At 44.7% G+C, this 20,658-nt stretch overlaps 1 protein-coding gene across 1 annotated transcript in view; it reads left to right on the forward strand.

Moving 5' to 3' along the window:
• LOC123998993 (roundabout homolog 1-like) overlaps positions 1 to 20,658 on the forward strand; it is a 172,793-nt gene that overhangs the window by 144,663 nt on the left and 7,472 nt on the right. The window contains 13 exon segments of the mRNA XM_046304297.1: positions 84 to 222; positions 455 to 582; positions 7,678 to 7,802; positions 7,981 to 8,152; positions 9,734 to 9,939; positions 10,045 to 10,126; positions 10,256 to 10,424; positions 10,608 to 10,774; positions 10,937 to 11,058; positions 13,838 to 14,072; positions 16,119 to 16,240; positions 16,519 to 16,690; positions 17,495 to 17,692. Of these exon segments, the coding sequence (XP_046160253.1) occupies positions 84 to 222; positions 455 to 582; positions 7,678 to 7,802; positions 7,981 to 8,152; positions 9,734 to 9,939; positions 10,045 to 10,126; positions 10,256 to 10,424; positions 10,608 to 10,774; positions 10,937 to 11,058; positions 13,838 to 14,072; positions 16,119 to 16,240; positions 16,519 to 16,690; positions 17,495 to 17,692 (2,037 nt within the window).

Raw genomic sequence — 20,658 nt, forward strand, 5'->3', positions numbered from 1 at the left:
AAAGGGCTAAGGGTTGGAGATCCAAGCAAAACTGTCAGTCTATCACCCAACTTGAAACACATTATGATTATGATCTTCTTCAGAGCGCCCAGGGTTTGTGAAGAGGCCCAGTAGTGTTATGGTGCTGGCAGATGAGAGTGTGGAGTTCCACTGTGAGGCACAGGGAGATCCGGTCCCCACTGTCCGCTGGAGGAAAGAGGATGCAGACCTACCCAAGGGGAGGTATGGATGGATTGCCCAGCAGTACTATACAGCCTTTATATTACGCTGTTACACGTCATAGACACATACTCTGATCAAAATTCATATGCACACTTAGGCTCGCGTCTGGTCATGGAATGAGATGCGTGGTATATTACAGTGTGTACGCCATCATGTGAAGCTCCTTTGTCTCATCGTTATATCTCCCAGTCCCTTTCTCTCACACTGTGTGTATGTGTCTGTCCGTCTACAGGTATGAGATCCTAGAGGACCACACCCTGAGCGTACGAGATGTAAGACTGTCAGACGAGGGCTCCTACACATGTGTTGTGGAGAACATGGTGGGAAAGGCTGAGGCATCCGCTACACTGACTGTACACGGTCAGTACAACCTCCACCAACCGTAACCCCAACCCAAGTCTGTTTGACATGAAAGCGCACCGACTATGTTATTATTTACCTTAATTTAACTAGGCAAGTCAGTTAAGAACAAATTAAGAACAAATTCTTATTTTCAATGACGGCCTAGGAACAGTGGGTTAACTGCCTGTTCAGGGGCAGAACGACAGATTTGTATCTTGTCAGCTCCGGGGTTTGAGCTTGCAACCTTCCGGTTACTAGGCCAACGATCTAACCACTAGGCTACCCTGCCGCAGACTGTGTGCAAACTGTGTGCAGACTGTGTGCAGACTGTGTGCAGACTGTGTTTATGCTGTGCAGCTGTTGCTCTGACATTCATGAAACGTTAGATAAAGTGTGAAGGAGAAGACAGCTGTTCTCAGAGCAGTTGGATATCTTACCTAACCCACACCAAAGAGTGTCATACCACTGCCCTGATTTATTTAGCATGGGTCAGTTTACATTCATGTGTCGAGTCAAGCAGTTGCCAGAGTAACCGACTGAGTTGGGTTATCAGTTAAATGTGAGGTCATGTACAGTTGAAGTTGGAAGTTTACATACACTTAGGTTGGAGTCATTAAAACTCATTTTTCAACCACTTCACAAATTTCTTGTTAACAAACTATAGTTTTGGCAAATCAGTTAGGACATCTACTTTGTGTATGACACAAGTCATTTTTACAACAATTGTTTACAGACAGATTATTTCACTGTATCACAATTCCAGTGGGTCAGAAGTTTACATACACTAAGTTGACTGTGCCTTTAAACAGCTTGGAAAATTCCAGAAAATTATGTCATGGCTTTGGAAGCTTCTGATAGGCAAATTGACATAATTTGAGTCAATTGGAGGTGTACCTGTGGATATGGTTCAAGGCCTACTTTCAAACCCAGTGCCTCTTTGCTTGACATCTGGGAAAATCAAAAGAAATCATCCAAGACGTCAGAAAAAAATAGTAGACCTCCACAAGTCTGGTTCATCCTTGGGAGCAATATTCTAATGCCTAAAGGTACCACGTTGATCTGTATAAAGAATAGTACGCAAGTATAAACACCATGGGACCAGGCAGCCATCATGCCACTCAGGAAGGAGACGCGTTCTGTCTCCTAGAGATTAACGTACTTTGGTGAGAAAATTGCATTTCAAACCCAGGTAAAAAAGTATCTATATCCACAGGAAAACAAGTCCTATTTCGACATAACCTGAAAGGCCATTCAGCAAGGAAGAAGTCACTGCTCCAAAACCGCCATAAAAATGCCAGTTTGCAACTGCACATGGGGACAAAGATCGTACTTTTTGGAGAAATGTCCTCTGGTCTGATGTAACAAAAATAGAACTGTTTGGCCATAATGACCATCGTTATGTTTGGAGGAAAAAGGGGGAGGCTTGCAAGCCGAAGAACACCATCCCAACCGTGAAGCACAGGGGTGGCAGCATCATGTTGTGGGAGTGCTTTGCTGCAGGAGGAACTGGTGCACTTCACAAAATAGATGGCATCATGAGGCAGGAACATTATGTGGATTTATTGAAGCAACATCTCAAGACATCATTCAGGAAGTTAAAGCTTGGTCGCAAATGGGTCTTCCAAATGGACAATGACCCCAAGCATACTTCAAAAGTTGTGGCAAAATGGCCTAATGACAACAAAGTCAAGGTATTGGAGTGGCCATCACAAATCCCTGACCTCAATCCTATAGTCAATTTGTGGGCAGAACTGAAAAAGTGTGTGCGAGCAAGGAGGTCTACAAACCTGATTCAGTTACACCAGCTCTGTCAGGAAGAATGGGCCACAATTCATCAAACTTATTGTGGGAAGCTTGTGGAAGGCTACCCAAAACGTTTGACCCAAGTTAAACAATTTAAAGGAAATGCTACCAAATACTAATTGGGTGTATGTAAACTTCTCACCCACTGGGAATGTGATGAAAGAAATACAAGATGAAATAAATAATTATTTCTCTTATTATTCTGATATTTGACATTCTTAAAATAAAGTGGTCATCCTAACTGACCGAAGACAGGGAATTTTTACTATGATTAAATGTCAGGAATTGTGAAAAACTGAGTTGAAATGTATTTGGCTAAGGTGTATGTAAACTTCTGACTTCAACTGTATTTACTTGGCTTGAGTCATATCAGTTCTGCAGCAATCAGCACTCTACTTGCCTTGTTTCCTGCTCGTACAACTCATAGTCTAACCATGACTGGATCAATGTAACAGTTCTGAATAGGTGCCCCGATGGGAGTGTTGATGAGGCACCAGGAAGTGGTTTCATTTATGAGCAGGGATGGCCTTCCACAATGACCCCTACAGCACTGGGACTGATGGCAGGAAATGAGCACCAACTCCCGACTACTCACACACACTTGCGTGTACACGAATGCACACACACACGCATATACAGACACATGCACACACACACACACACACACACATGTGCATACACACACACATGTGCATACACACACACACACACACACACACACACACACACACACACACACACACACACACACACACACACACACACACACACACACACACACACACACACACACACACACACACACACACACACACACACACACACACACACACACACACACACACACACACACACACACACACAGTGGCCAAGTGACACGAAGCAAGAGAGAGATAGACAGACAGTGAGGATGAGCAGGGCTTAATTAAAGACAAGCCTGAGTCCCATGCAGGGAATTGACATGGTTCCAATTACAGAATCTACTCTACCCCAAACCTGCCTGCCTCTGTCAAATTGGTGAAGTGAGATATAAAAAAAGATATATAAAAAAATAGGGAAAAGTGGTGCGTGCATATGTATCCATCCCCTTTGCTATGAAGCCCCTAAATAACATCTGGTGCAACCAATTACCGTCAGAAGTCACATAATTAGTTAAACAATGTCCACCTGTGTTCAATCTAAGTGTCACATGTTCTCAGTATATATACCTGTTCTGAAAGGCCCCAGAGTCTGCAACATCATTATTAAGCAAGGGATATTACCAAGCAAGCGGCACCATGAAGACCAAGGGACTCTCCAAACAGGTCAGGGACACAGTTGTGGAGGGGTACAGATCAGGGTTGGGTTATAATAAAATATCAGAAACTTTGAACAGATAACCCCGAAGGAGCTGCAAAGCTCCACAGCTTAGATTGGAAAATCTGTCCATAGGACCACTTTAAGCCGTACACTCAGAGCTGGGCTTTACGGAAGAGTGACCAGAAAAAAATCCATTGCTTAATGAAAAAAATAAGCAAACACGTTTGGTGTACGCCAAAAGACTCTCCAAACATATGGAAGAAGGTACTCTGGTCAGATGAGACTGGAATGGATATTTTTGGCCCTCAATGAAAACACTATGTGTGGATCAAACCCAACACTTCTTAGCACCCCAAGGACACCAAGCATAGTGGTGGCAGCATCATGTTGTGGGGATGTTTTTCATCAGCAGGGACTGGGAAACTGGTCAGAATTTAAGAAATTATGTATAGCGCTAAATACAGGGAAATCCTTGAGGGAAACCTGTTCTCATCTTCCAGAGATTTGAGACTGGGACGGAGGTTCACCTTCCAGCAGGACAATGACCCTAACCATACTGCTAAAGCAACACTTGAGTGGTTTAACGGCAAACATTTAAATATCTTGGAATGGCTTAGTCAATGCCCAGATCTCATTTGAGAATCTGTGGTATGACTTAAAGATTGCTGTATATCAGCATGAACTCATCCAACTTTGAAGGACCTGGAGCAGTTTTGCCTTGAAGAATGGGCAAAAATCCCAGGGCTAGATGTGTCAAGCTCATAGAGACACACCCCAAGAGACTTGCAGCTGTAATTGCTGAAAAAGGTGGCTCTACAAAGTATGGATTTTTAATAGTTCTGCACACTCAAGTTTTCTGGTTTTTCTGTCTTATTTCTTGTTTGTTTCACAAGAAAAAATATTTTGCATCTTCAAAGTGGTAGGCATGTTGTGTAAATCAAATGATACAAACCCCCCCAAAAAATCTATTTTATTTCCAAGTTGTAAGGCAACAAGATAGGGAAAATGCCAAGGGGGTGAATACTTTTGCAAGCCACTGTATATTTTTGTTTTCTCATGATTTGGTTGGTTTGGTTGGATCTAATTGCATTGCTGTCCTGGGGCTCTGTTCTCAAACACAAACAGACCCCACAGTGCCCCAGGACAACAACACAATTAGACCCAACCAAATCATGAGAAAACAAAAAGATAATTACTGACATAAATGAAACATAGCTCCATGGTTTCTCTGTTTTCTGCCCCAAACATAAACAGTCTAGTGGGCTTGCTGTGTTTGAACATATCCACAGGGAAGGCAGGAGATTAAGGGTTTGTTTCCTCTTTAAACAGTCTGGCCGTGTTATTGGTGCAGACAGGCCACGTTATCAGTAGTGAAAATCAAAGCATATTGGATCCCCACTCCAGTCGAGCTGCTTTCAATCCCAACACACCAAGGCTAAGCTGTTATTTAAAAATAAAACCGTTTTTCTGTTGTTTATTTATTCTTATTTATTTAGCATAGTTTCCATCATCTAACACTTTTACTGAGGTCGTCCATCACACTGTAACTAGTGCCATCACTCCAGATCATCTTGTAGCATTTTAATGTATTTCCTCCTCAAAGTCATGTCTTCATTTCTCACCCTTTTCTGTTCACACTACAGCTATTCTGCCTCATTCATTCATTCATTCCATTCATTCATTCATTCAATCATTCAATCATTCACCCCCAACTATTTCCCTTTCTGTCTTTCTCACTGTGTCTCTCCATGCATATCATTGTTTATCTCCAGTAAGAGTCACAGTGTGCCACAGCCTTCACAGAGATATTAAGCCCTCAGTCAATAAGGCTCTATAGTCCTAGCTCGACACTCAGAGTTCCAGTCTCCGAGTGTCTGTTTTACTTAATCCAGCACATGGAGCTGTCGTAGAATCCATCCCCCTTTCTTTTCCCTCAGGTTTATGTGTTTACTGGGGGATTGTAACTCTGTCCAAACAGGCTGCAGGACTGGCTGGCCTTGTAACTCAACCCAACACTCCCATGCAAGGCTTTTCACACCTTTGAGTCAACAGGTCCAATGAGTCTTCAAGGGTTGGGAACGCTGTGTCCCAGCAGCCTTACTGAGCACACATAGTAATATACACACACACACACACACACACACACACACACACACACACACACACACACACACACACACACACACACACACACACACACACACACACACACACACACACACACACACACACACACACACACACACACACACACACACACACACACACACACACACACACACACACACACACAGGGGCACACACAGGGTCACACACAGGGGACACACTCAGGGACACACACACAGGGGCACACATAGGGACATACACAGGGACACACACATGGGGGCTCACACAGGGGCACACACAGGGACACACACACAGGGGCACACACACAAACACACACAGGGACACACACACAGGGGCACAAACATGGGGGCACACACACGAGGGCTCACACAGGGGTACACATAGGGGCACATACAGGGGCACACACAGGGGCACACACAGGGGCACATACATGCACGACAAACTGGGGCACACAGATGCACGACACACACACAGGCACGCACGTACACATCAACGCAAATACACACACACACTCTATCTTCACCTTTCACTGGCCCATTCAACTGACCAAACACAAGAGCTCACGTGTCCCCTCAGCACCACCTCCAGTCACCCCATAAGGCTGCCAGGGGACTTCATGCCTCTGGCCCCAGATAGCTCCATAAAACACAAGCTACATGTCAGGGGTCATCACATTGGCATTCAGTGTGGACCTATAAGCACGACACCAAACCTTTCAAACACTTCCAACAAAGTTATGTGTTTGCGTGTGTCTGTGTGCGTGTGTGCATGCATGTGCCAAGGAAATGTTTTCCTCCAATATCCTGGGTCCTAAATATAACACAGACAAACATAGTGAAGGAAACACGGCGTTCTCCAGAGGCACAGTATTTGGTCAATGGAAATAATTACATACGACTACTGTATATGAAACATGGTGGGAGCCTGTAGCTGGCTGCGTATGTAGCACGTAGAGGGGGTCTGGTCTGAGCCCGACACACTCAGGCAGGACGCTCCACTTCCTATACCATACAGCATGGCATGCTGGGAGCTGGACCTCGGCTCTTATGATGTACATGGTCACATATTCATCAAGTCCCGCTTCCGAAAACATGTCTGTCAGGGGGTAAGAGGGTTAGAGGGTTCAGAGGCCACAGCCAAATCCAACAACAACACACTGCTTTCTCCTGTCTGTGTCCTCCCTTTCTCTCCTCCTTCCGTTTGGTCCTTTTTTAGGGTCTCATATGTCCCTCTGTGTTCCGGACTTTCTCTTCCACTTATCTTTATTAGTAGTGTAATAGTGATAAAATAGTCAAAGGTGCTGTAATAAGCGTGTATGTGTGAGAGTGTGTATGTCCACAGTAACTACATACGTGTGTTTTGCTAGTGCCGAGGAATTTAGATAGAGGGAGGGAGATGTATTTTACAGTCAAACACACACTAAAGCATTCTCCCACTGGGGTCCCATTCATTAAACACACAAGCCGACTCCTCCGAAGACCAGCCTCAGTCAACACACCCTACCACACATATCCTCCATTAATGACTGGGAAGTAGTCTAGCACACAAACAGAGCTTCCGCGCCTCATGCCCCCACTGTGTGGCAGGTTGTTGTTTGTCCCATTCATCTTTCTCAGTCATGTATTCATTCATCAGAGTGTGTGTTGAAAATGTTTAATGATTGACTGATAGTCTTTTCCCATTGCATGTGCCATCATTATTCATCTCCCGTGTTTGTGTCTCTTCTCTTCTCTTCTCTTGTAGTCTTCACTGGTAAGTTATCATCATTATGTCATCCTATTTCTATGAGATTTTAGTTGTTTATTATGTTATTATATTGCAATGCTTGCAAAGTTTTTCAATGGCTCGTCCTGTTAACCAAGCCACATCTCTCCACCCCTCCAGTGCCCCCAGCGTTCGCCATGCGCCCCAGAAACCAGGTGGTGGCGGTGGGGAGAACGGTCACCTTCCAGTGTGAGGCCACTGGCAACCCCCAACCTGCTATCTTCTGGCAGAGGGAGGGCAGCAATGTGAGATACCATCTAGTCCATCTAATTTATAAATGTTGATGCATAGAGTTTAAGTTATTGATCCATATCCTAGTGTAGGATATAGGATATTGATAACACCATGTCCAGTGGTTGTCTCAAGCATAGACATGTAATTCCAGTGTCAAGACCCCTCTGTCTCTTTCTCTCTGTCCTCCAGAGCCTGCTATTCTCCTACCAGCCACCTCAGCCCTTCAGCCGTCTCTCTGTGTCCCAGACTGGCAGTCTGACCATCGCAGATGCCCAGCGCTCTGACGGCGGGTACTACAGCTGTCAGGCCCTCAATATCGCTGGCTCCGTCATCACCAAGGCCCTGCTGGAGGTCACTGACAGTGAGTGAGGGAGGGAGGGAGGGAGGGAGGGAGGGAGGGAGGGAGGGAGGGAGGGAGGGAGGGAGGGGGGAGAAGGGTTTCCTCTAATCAACTGACCAAAGCTCTTCCAGTATGTAAGTTGACTCCACTGGCCTGGTTGGCTGAGTTGTCTCTCCATGATTGGAAAATACAGAATCTGTGGCCTCCAATGTTATGACTAAAAAATCACCACTGTGTAGCTGAATAGCTACTTGCTGCTTTGCTGACTGGATGTATGGCAGATCAGCCTTTCCTGTAGACTGCTGAGATGCTGTGTCCTCTATGGTTCATTGTTTCTACTGTTACTAATTGTTGTTGGAGTGAATTCAGGAACCCTCAGCTGCAGGCGTTTGGACTCCAAACCCCCTGTTCCCATGGTGACACAGTGCATATAGACTGCCCATCCCCTCCTTACAAACTGAACCCTCCCCCAAAACCCACACACACATACTCGCATTTTCACACACACACATTTTTACACACACACACACACATATTTAAACACAGACACCTTTCGTTCTCCTCCCTAATGTCATGCTGGTGATCCGAATGATGATAATCCTGATAATTGCATCAGTTATTAAAAACTGAATTAAAATGGTGAGTCTGGCTCAAAGGCCTACAACTGTAATTAAAGCCACCATCCCCACCAGCAAAGTCTACTTGGTTATAATAAACTGACTTGAGTGTGAGCATGCGTGCGCATGTGTGTGTGTGTCTTCACTATGTACATATATTATGTTAATTCACATAATTGCCTGAGGCTGGTACAGGCGGCAAGCATTGTCTGTGCATAAAGGTGACTTCAGCAGTGGTAGCTATTGGTTCTGGGTACCGGTAATCATATGGTGATGATAAAGCTTTCTGCATCTGCCAAGGTGTCGCACCGGACAAATAAGAGTCACCGGCACTCAATTACACTTAATGGAAATGAAACAAGGATATAACATGTTTAATCCATGTAGGACTTCTCACTCTGCTATCCTTTATATTTCCTTCAAGTGAATAGGCCTACCTGTCTCTCCCCTCTCCCTTCCCCCTCCTCCCTCCCTGTTTGCGAGGTGTATTTGTATGGAAATAACTTGCTGCCATTACCTCTGGCGGTTTTCAAGGTGTTTCCATTATTTTTCCCTCTGCCTCTCATTTTGGAGAGCTTTTTCCCCCCTATTTCCACAATGTTGTGAAATGTGAGAGTGATGGCTGTGTGACTGCTGTCTAAATGGGATTTGTTATTAGTTGGTCTGTGGTGCTCTGGCTATTGCCAGCTCCTACTGTTCCTGCTACTTCCCAGTGATTAGCCAGTTGCTCTGGGCATTGGGATAATCTGATGTCTATTCCCTCCACTGCCCCAACTGATCACTCCTATTGTGTTCTCCTCGTATCAATTTCCCTCAATATCTCTCACATCACATCTGCCCTTGATTTTCTCTCTGTCGTTCCCCCTTCCATTCTCTTCTATATAATTTTTATTTATCTCTCTATCTGAAGGGGTGATAGAGAACTATTTACTCTCACAGTATAACTGGTATTAAACAGTGCCTTCTCCCGCTCTCTTTTGAATAGTGGTGTCGGACCGCCCCCCTCCCGTGATCCGACAGGGCCCGTCCAATCATACGGTACCTGTGGAGAGCACAGTGGTCCTGGGTTGCCAAGCAACAGGGACACCCACACCAACAGTTCACTGGAAGAAAGACGGGGTGATGGTGTCCCCCGAGGAGGCCCGCATCACCCAGATAGACACAGGAGCCCTGCAGATCCGCTACGCTAAGGTAGGGGGCAGCGTAACACCACCACCAACATACACTCATAGACCACCACTCAGACACCACCAAATGAACCCACTCTTACACTGTCTCTGTGTCTCTGCTCCTCAGCTTGGAGATACAGGCGTCTACACATGCGTGGCGTCCAGCCCCAGTGGAGAGGCATCCTGGAGGGCTTACCTGGAGGTGGAAGGTAGGTTATGGACATCATACTGATCTTTTCAGCTGTATCTTTCACTCTCTGGAGTCATTGCTGTGAGTAAAAGGGTATTTATTTGATTGTTTTATTGCCACTCTGACCTCACTGTTTCGTGTCTGGCAGAGTTCGGAGTAGTAGTCCAGCCAGGTCGACCCACAGACCCTAACCTGATCCCCAGCGGCCCATCCAAGCCTGACGTGACTGACGTGAGCCGCACCTCAGTCACTCTGTCCTGGAAATCCAACCCAAATGCTGGGGCCACGCCCACCTCCTATGTCATCGAAGCATTCAGGTAAGTCTAAGAAATCCTACCCAAACGCTGGGTTCACATCCACCTCCTACGTCATCGAGGTATTCAGGTAAGTCTAGCAGGGCCGAGATGTGTGTCTATTATGTGTGTTCAGGGCTGTATAGATATGCATGCGTTGTGTATGCACTCATTTTAAGACTCATTTTAAGACCTCCATCTGTGTAGTCACGCGTCGGGGAGTAGCTGGGTGACTCTGGCTGACCACGTGAAGATGGAGACCTTTGTCCTGAAGAACCTCAAGCCAGGTGCAGTTTACCTGTTTCTGGTGAGAGCAGCCAACGCCTACGGCCTCAGTGACCCCAGCCCCATCACTGATGCAGTCAGGACACAAGGTGAGATAACCCTATCCTCTACAAGCTTTACCTGATGATAGAGTCACATTTAGCTGATGTCAGAGACACTAAGACTTAGTGATCCTCATATTGTAACCAGCTGGCTTGGCAAGGGCAATGTGAGTGTCTGAGTGAGCTAACTCTCTCTGTGTCCCCATTCAGACACCCCTCCCACCAGCCAGGGGGTAGACCATCGTCAGATCCAGAGGGAGCTGGGGGATGTGGTGATCCATCTCCACAACCCCACCATCCTCTCTTCCTCTTCTGTCAGGGTGCAGTGGACGGTGAGTAGAACCTTGAACCTCGACCTAACTGGGCCTGGGCCGTCTGCAGATACTGACCATCCTAAGGAAAAGTTACCCTAGTGTCTGTCTGTGTCAGCTGATTGTGAATGATTACTACCAGCTTCTTAGACTGCATGGTCTGTTGGTCTCCCAACACCAAGGGGGGGAAAAGTATGGCATGTATGTGTTCCCTCTGGGAACTTCAATCCAGCCCGTGAGATATGAAAAATATATATATAATATATTTTTTAACCCCTTTTTTCTCCCCAATTTCATTGTATTCAATTGTCCCATCGCTGCAACTCCCGCACGGACTCGGGAGAGACAAAGGTCGAGAGCCGTGCGTCCTCATGACACGACCCAGCCAAGCCACACTGCTTCTTGACACAATGCCCGCTTAACCAGCCGCACCAATGTGTTGGAGGAAACACCGTACACCTGGTGACCGTGTCAGCGTGCATGTGCCCGGCCCGCCACAGGAGTTGCTAGAGCGCAATGGGACAAGGAAATCTCGGCCTGCCAAGCCGTCTCCTAACCCAGACGAAGCTGGGCCAATTGTGCACCACCTCATGGGTTTCCCAGCCCATGTGACACAGCCTGGGATCAAACCCGGATCTGTAGTGATGCCTCAAGCACTGCGATGCAGTGCCTTAGACTGCTGCGCCACTCAGGAGGCCCCCGCAAATTGATTTTAACAATTGGTCCCCCAAAAATGTGGCCTTCCATTGAATTTCAAAATCCCGATGTGGCCCTCGAGCCAAAAAGTCTGCCCACCCCTGCCCTAAACCTTTCTGTGCTTGCGTGGCTATAACTGATATTCACAATAGGCTAATTTGATTGAGAAATAATGTACTTCAGAACACAAAGTTGAGGCATAGAGCAGAGAGCATAGAATGTGCTGTATAACCAGCTGTGTAGAGCTGTGGGTAGGATGCAGGGGTTGGAACCTAAATTATTTTCCAATCGTTTCATTCTGAACAGAACCATCATTTTTTTTCATTCCGTTCTAATTTTCCGACCAGCAAAGTCAAGTTCTGAACCAGTTCCAATCCCAAAAAAGTGGTGGTTTATGTTGTTCCTTTCTGTTCCTTTTTAAACCTCTGAAATATAAATATATCTTTTTTTTACGTCTTACCTTTTTGGACTTACAATGTGAAAGATAACTAAAGTATCCTTAAGTAGCATTGAAAAAGTAGCATTGAAAAGGTAGCATTGAAAAAGTGAATCCATTCTTCTCTAATAATTTATGAATCACGCTTTTAACATCAACAGGCTACAGTAGCCTGTGCATCGGAGGGGGAGGGGCAGGTAGTCTACACACGTACACACACGTAAAGATTTTCAGCTAGCAGTCAGACACTGGAAAAGTTTCTGAGTGACTGAGTGAGGGTTTTGCAGGGTTTTTTGTGAGACTAGAAAAATATTCCCTAAACTGTTCTGTTCCAGAACAGTATAGATCACTTTCGTTCCCGGTTCTGATTGTTATTTTAAGGTTTTCGGTTCTGTTCCATGAACCTGTTTCAACCTCTGGTAGGATGTGGACCAATGGTCTAATGAAGACCGCCTGATATTCACAATATGTTATACAAATATAATTTATTTCATTGAGAAATAATGTACTACAGAACATATAGTTGAGTCTGTAGGCATAGAGCATAGACTGTGCTGTATATCCAGTTGTGTGGAGCTGTGGATAGGATGTGTACCAATGGCCTAATCAAGACCACCTGTGCTGACAGAATGAGTTTTGATCCTGGTCTATGAAAGAGGACTTGTATATGTTGTGAGGCCTTTCTCCCTCTCTTCCCCAGGAAGGGCCAAGGGGCTCAGTGATGAATGAGCACATGTCAGGGGTGCAGTACTAAACAGAGACACAATGTAAATAGTTTAGCTGAGCAGACCCAAAGCCAGACTGACAGGGAGAAGGCTTCCCCATGGCCATCATCTGTGGAACTTGGCTGCCTGGGGAGTTTTTGAGCTTTCTGCATACTTGGACCGAAAATTATTAATAGGGCCACTGGACAGTACAAATGAACATGATCCCCTTTAAAATAGGTGAGAACACTTTGTTATGGGCCATTGTCAAGTAAAACGTATTGGGCCCAGTCATTCATAAAGTGCTTATGAAGCCCTAGCTTCCTTAGCCATATCTACGATACCTAAATCTGAGGCCCATGTTTCTTTGCGTGCTGGTTAGAAGTGCCCTCCTGGCAGTGTCCTAACCAGTCCCAGGCTCTCAGGAAACTGGTGCTTGGTGATGACCTCATGCTGTGGTTTCTCTGAGCTCTGAAAGATGACATGGGGTGTAACCTAAGCTCTCCCTGTGGGCTTGGGGGGCAACATAGCACAGAACTAAAGACTTCTCCTGGAGGATGTTCATTATATGGCTAACAGCCCAACAAACGCGGCAGGAGAGTTATGGTGTTATAATGTGTATTGTTTTTTTATTTCATCATGTGACACACTGGTCCAACATCTGAGATCGCTGTTCCATTTCCTGCTGTTGTAATGTCTCTTTGACATTTGTGTCATAGATCCCAGGGCTTACAATGAAATAGTTTTGGTTGGAACTATAATATTAAATATCAACGGCTATGGCAACCAAAATGTTATAGCAATTTAATAGACTAATTTACAGTAGGGTTCCTTTTTCTGCCGTTAGAATGTGTTCCAAAGTTCAAAGTGAGAACACATGGTCATAACACTGCTTATAAAATGATGTTCTGTTTTAGATGCCTTCTAAGAAACCCTAAAATCTATTCCCCCTTTCTGCCACTAGGTGGAGCAGCAGTCTCCATACATCCAGGGTTACAAGGTGATGTACAGGGCGTCTGCGGAGCTGGGCCAGCCGGGGGGGCAGTGGGGCGTGTTCGAGGTGCGGAACCCTGGAGAGGACGGTGCTGTGGTGCCTCAGCTGAAGAAGGGGGTCACCTACGAGTTCAAAGTGCGTCCCTTCTTTGATGAGTTCCAGGGAGCGGACAGCGAAGTGAAGGTGGCCAGGACGCCTGAGGAAGGTGAGAGGCTGAGGCCAGGGGTCAGGGATCAGGGGTCAAGGGCTTCTGTTAAAGAGGGTAGTGATGGAAAGTCTGAGTGGAGATGAAATACATGAGTTATAGTATTAGAATGGAGTAGGTTGTTTTGTGAGAGTTTTAGTAGTCCAGGGAAGTGGTTGACAAAATCAACCTTTCACATGTAGAAATAAATGAATGAGATTTCTGAGAAACCATAACACATCTCGGTAACACATTATTTGGATAGTCCATCTGTAGATGCTCTACAGACTATCTACAGACAATTAGTAATATTTCAACTCTCTACTAACCCCAGTTCTAACCCTAACCTAAAACCTTATCCACACGAGTTTGGTGGCACCTTAATTGGGGAGGACGGGCGCGTGGTAATGGCTGGAGTGGAATAGGTGGAATGGTATCAAATACATGTGTTTGATGCCATTCCATTTACTCTGTTCCGCCCATTATTATGAGCCGTCCTCCCCTCTACGCCTCTACTGCCCTTATCCTAACCCTTAACCCTTACCCTAGCCCAAACCTTAACCATTACCCTTATTCTAACCTAACCGTAACCTTAGCAAGCCGTTGCTTGTCAACAGATAGTTGTTCATACTATCTACAGAGATTTTACCGATGGAATATCTGTACTATCCAAATAAAGTGCGCTAATTGTTCCGGAGATGTGTGGGTGTTACTGTATGGTTGTTGCATAGTTATCAACATTGATGAGGTTTGAGAGTTTCACATTGTAAAGCTGACGTGTGTCTGTATTCTGTATAGATGAGTGTGTAGCAGCAGCTGTGCAGACAAATTGCGCTGCTAATTGTTTTCTGAGTTCATGCGTAGAGCCCCAGCCAGCCCGAGACAACAGACATGCCTGCTTTCATTATCTTTAACTAGGCGATGACTAAGCTCCTGAGGCCAACGTGCTACTGATTCACTTGAATTGCTTTCATCAGGTGACTAGCACCACCACCACCACCACCACCACCACCGTGGCACAGCACACAAAGCCTCCAGGCATTACTAGAGCTCAAACAACAGACCATTCATCACAAAATCAGCTCAGTCAATTGCTGTATTATACTGGTGACAAACATGCGACATGGACCTGTGGCTTCATGTGGGTTTCATATCCTTAGGCAGATAATTGCAAGAACATCTAGTGGGCTAGGCTAGATAGATAGATATGTGGAACATTCAGTGCCCCAGCTTATCAGAGAAAACATTATGTATACACATTTTTTTTTATCTTCTCATCTTACATATACTACCAATTATCACAACATCCATACAAAGTACCCACTGGGCAAAAACTGGTTGAATCAACATTGTTTCCACATCATTTCAACCAATAAAATAAATGTGAGGACATTGAATCAACCTGGAAAACAGATTATATTTGTAAAAAGTCATCAACGTAAGGGCATTTAATCCCTTTTTTACCTAACTTTTAACCTAAATCCAATGACATGGTAAAATGTTTTGTTGATTTCACGTTGAATGCACGTTAGTTCAAATCCCCGAGCTGACAAGGTACAAATCTGTCGTTCTGCCCCTGAACAGGCAGTTAACCCACTGCTCCTAGGCCGTCATTGAAAATAAGAATTTGTTCTTAACTGACTTACCTGGTTAAATAAAGATAAAATCAAATAAATAAAGGTTGACAACTCAACCAAATGTAAATGAAAACTATTCGTTGAACTGACATCTGTGGCTATTCACTCTAGTTCCATACCCTTACAATTGAAAACTTCTACAATATTCATCTGTATTTATTCCACATGCTGTTCATTAGCTCTTTATGATCATACTGTTCAGTAACACTAGTCTTGTTAAAAGCTTGCATCGCCTATTGTAATTGAGAATAATCTGACTACTGCAGGTGAAGCAGTTGCATGTGATCTGAATTGTCACTAAATGTCCTTTAATGTTCAGTAAGAGACATGGCAGACGCTGAGGGGAGCTGTGACATGTACAGGATCAAATGAGAGTGGGTGTCTTTGATGTCATCATGTGCATCTGTCTGACGGTTTGTTCCCATCTCAGCTCCCAGTGGAGCCCCCCGAGGTGTTACCATCACGAAGAGTGATGCCAATGGGACCGCCATCCTGGTCGCTTGGCAACCGCCTCCTGAGGAGGAACAGAACGGAATGGTACAGGAGTACAAGGTAAGATGGAGAGAGGGTTTGATTTTCTGCTGAAGGAAAGAGAGGAACAAACAGAGAGAGGTATGGAGCAGAATCTCAAGCCTCCCACTTTCTCCCTCTCACTTCCTTGGGTTTGTGTGTTTTTAGTTGCTTCAGCGGAGGTGGACTAAGCACATTGATGTGAGGCACTGTCATGGGCTAATGTTGATATGTCATATCAAATACAGTGTTTGCATTTACTGAAAAAAAATCCACTGACTCTCACCATCACACTCCTTCTTTCACCCTATCCTCTAAAGATCTGGTGCCTGGGCAATGAGAGCCGTTACCACGTCAACCGGACAGTAGATGGCTCCACCTTCTCCGTGCTAATCCCCAGCCTGGCGCCAGGGATACGCTACAGTGTGGAGGTCGCCGCTAGCAACGGTGCTGGCCCAGGGGTCAAGAGTGATGTCACCTTCTTTCAACTTGGTGAGCTGCTCAACTGTAACACTTGATAGTCTTCCTTAAGTTAAGAGCATGTAAAAATACATTAAGAATGTTATCTGATCTCAGAACCAAGAAAAGAAGAGGTCAATTAACAGTGTTAATCCATTATCTATGTCTGTTGACTCACAAGCTTCAGGTCAACACCAGTTCAATTGCTACCCATCTAAGGTATTTTCAGTTATAGCCATGTGATAGATTGTCTGTGTGATTTGCACACTGTGTCAATTCTCATCATGACAAATGTAAAGGTGTATGTACAGGTGTCTATCTAATGTCCCAACATGAACATGTCTCTGAGTCATTTCACAATGCCTTTAGTTAAATAATTTGCATTCAGCTTGTCCTGCCCCAGTCTCAGGTTCACTATATGTGACAAAAAGCACAGACATTATCAACTCGGTTTTCCACCTCTCCATCGTCTTAGTACATTCCAGCCTTTTCATATTACCAATATAAAGCTTTTCGAGTTACATGATGAAGCCCATTCACTCCAGTTCACCTCTTGGCCTAGCACTCTGATGAGCAGAGAATGAGAACAATCTCCATGACAGATTATGTGACCAGATGTATTTAGACATATCTCCTTTCAGCTGACTCTCCTGTCTCCACTCTGTAATGTTGTTTTCCATGTCAGACTCCTGCCCATCAGTTGAACTTTAATGTTTTGAAGGATTTATGTTTGTCCTTCAGGATCCGCCTCAATTCTTCCCTGCCAATTTTCTATGATGGAGTATACTATATACACGTCCTTCGTGTCAATCTCCTCTCCTCCTCTTCGTCCCTCAGACTCTACAGGTCAGATGATGGACAGTCGTGAGGACCAGGACACATTGTCTCAGATCTCAGACGTGGTCAAACAGCCGGCGTTCATCGCGGGCATTGGTGCTACCTGCTGGGTGGTCCTCATGGTGTTCAGTGTGTGGCTCTACCGCCACCACAAGAAGAGGAGTGGCCTCAGCAGCAGCTACGCCGGCATACGCAAAGGTCCGTAGTGGATGTGGCTTTGGGTGTATATATCAGTGGACATGTTTAACTATACTTGTGGGGATCAAGTAAAGTAAACAAACAAAAATTTGACCAACTGGGGACATTTTGTAAGTTTAGGGTTAGGCTTAGGGAAAGTAGGATAATTTATTAAGTAAGTAGAGTATCAAATGTTGATCACTCCCAGCTAATATTTTGTTGAGTAGAGATTGGAGGGAGATGAGAAGAGACTGGGATGGTGATAGTAATTAGATGTGGGGAGGTGGATAGAGGGAGGACATTAGGTTAGTGTTATGATCATTCAGCTGAACACTGGCAACCTAAGCCCTCTGACACACATGTTAGAGATGGGAAACTGTCCTCTGTGTCACCAGGGTAATTGCATTTATTCACTTCAATCACATTTTTTTTAATGAATTTTTATTTCACCTTTATTTAACCAGGTAGGCCAGTTGAGAACAAGTCTTCATTTACAACTGCGACCTGGCCAAGATAAAGCAAAGCAGTGCGACAAAAACAACAACACAGAGTTACACATAAACAAACGTACAGTCAATAACACAAAAGAAAAGAAAAATAGAAAAATCTATGTACAGTGTGTGCAAATAAAGAAGAGTAGGGAGGTAGGCAATAAATAGGTGAACATAATTACAATTTAGCATTAATACTGGAGTGCAGATGATGTTGTGCAAGTAGAGATAATGGGGTGCAAAAGAGCAAGAGGGTAAGTAATAATATGGGGATGAGGTATTTGGGTGTGCTCTTTACTGATTGGCTGTGTACAGGTACAGTGATCGGTAAGCTGCTCTGACAGCTTACGCTTAAAGTTAGTGAGGGAGATATAAGACTCCAGCTTCAGAGATTTTTGCAATTCATTCCAGTCATTGGCAGCAGAGAACTGGAAGGAAAGGCGGCCAAAGGAGGTATTGGCTTTGGGGATGACATGTGCAGTATACCTGCTGGAGCGCGTGCTATGGGTGGATGTTGCAATGGTGACCAGTGAGCTGAGATAAGGCGTAGTTTTACCTAACAAAGACTAACAGATGACCTGGAGCCAGTGGATTTGGCGATGGATATACAGTGGGGCAAAAAGTATTTAGTCAGCCACCAATTGTGCAAGTTCTCCCACTTAAAATGATGAGAGAGGCCTGTAATTTTCATTATAGGTACACTTCAACTATGACAGACAAAATGAGAAGAAAAATCCAGAAAATCACATTCTACGATTTTTTTTAAATTAATTTCTTTGCAAATTATGGTGGAAAATAAGTATTTGGTCAATAACAAAAGTTTATCTCAATACTTTGTTATATACCCTTTGTTGGCAATGACAGAGGTCAAACGTTTTCTGTAAGTCTTCACAAGGTTTCAACACACTGTGGCTAGGCCACTCCAGGACCTTGAAATGCTTCTTACGGAGCCACTCCTTTGTTGCCCGGGCGGTGTGTTTGGGATCATTGTCATGCTGAAAGACCCAGCCACGTTTAATCTTCAATGCCCTTGCTGATGGAAGGAGGTTTTCACTCAAAATCTCACGATACATGGCCCCATTCATTCTTTCCTTTACACGGATCAGTCGTCCTGGTCCCTTTGCAGAAAAACAGCCCCACAAAGCATGATGTTTCCACCTCCATGCTTCACAGTAGGTATGGTGTTCTTTGGATGCAACTCAGCATTCTTTGTCCTGCAAACATGACGAGTTGAGTTTTTACCAAAAAGTTATATTTTGGTTTCATCTGACCATAGGACATTCTCCCAATCTTCTTCTGGATCATCCAAATGCTCTCTAGCAAACTTCAGACGGGCCTGGACATGTACTGGCTTAAGCAGGGGGACACGTCTGGCACTGCAGGATTTGAGTTCCTGGCGGCGCAGTGTGTTACTGATGGTAGGCTTTGTTACTTTGGTCCCAGCTCTCTGCAGGTCATTCACTAGGTACCCCTGTGTGGTTCTGGGATTTTTGCTCACCGTTCTTGTGATCATTTTGACCCCACGGGGTGAGATCTTGCGTGGAGCCCCAGATTGAGGGAGATTATCAGTGGTCTTGTATGTCTTCTATTTCCTAATAATTGCTCCCACAGTTGATTTCTTCAAACCAAGCTGCTTACCTATTGCAGATTCAGTCTTCCCAGCCTGGTGCAGGTCTACAATTTGGTTTCTGGTGTCCTTTGACAGCTCTTTGGTCTTGGCCATAGTGGAGTTTGGAGTGTGACTTTTGTGGACACGTGTCTTTTATACTGATAACAAGTTCAAACAGGTGCCATTAATACAGGTAACGAGTGAAAGACAGAGGAGCCTCTTAAAGAAGAAGTTACAGGTCTGTGAGAGCCAGAAATCTTGCTTGTTTGTAGGTGACCAAATACTTATTTTCCACCATCATTTGCAATAAATTTATTCAAAATCCTACAATGTGATTTTCTGGATTTTTTTTCTCATTTTGTCTGTCATAGTTGAAGTGTACCTATGAGGAAAATTACAGGCCTCTCAACTTTTTAAGTGGGAGAACTTTTGGTGGCACAATTGGGGGCTGACTAAATACTTTTTTGCCCCACTGTATAGTGAGGGCCAGCCAACAAGAGCATACAGGTCACAGTGGTGGGTGATATATGGGGCTTTGGTGATAAAACGGATGGGACTGTGATAGACTACATCCAGTTTGCTGAGTATAGTGTTGGGGGCCATTTTGTAAATGACATTGCCGAAGTCAAGGATCGGTAGGATAGTCAGTTTTACGAGGGTATGTTTGGCGGCATGAGAGAGAAGGCTTTGTTGGAAAAGGAAGCTGATACTAGATTTAATTTTGGATTGGAGATGCTTAACGCGAGTCTGTAAGGAGATTTTACAGTCTCATGAGACACCTAGGTATTTGTAGTTGTCCACATATTCTAGGTCAGAACCTTACAGAGTAGTGATGCCATTCGGGCGGATGGGTGCTGGCAGCAATCAGTTGAAGAGCATGGAATTTG

This window comes from Oncorhynchus gorbuscha, linkage group LG16 (assembly GCF_021184085.1).
Source record: "Oncorhynchus gorbuscha isolate QuinsamMale2020 ecotype Even-year linkage group LG16, OgorEven_v1.0, whole genome shotgun sequence".
Classification (NCBI taxonomy): Eukaryota; Metazoa; Chordata; class Actinopteri; order Salmoniformes; family Salmonidae; genus Oncorhynchus; species Oncorhynchus gorbuscha.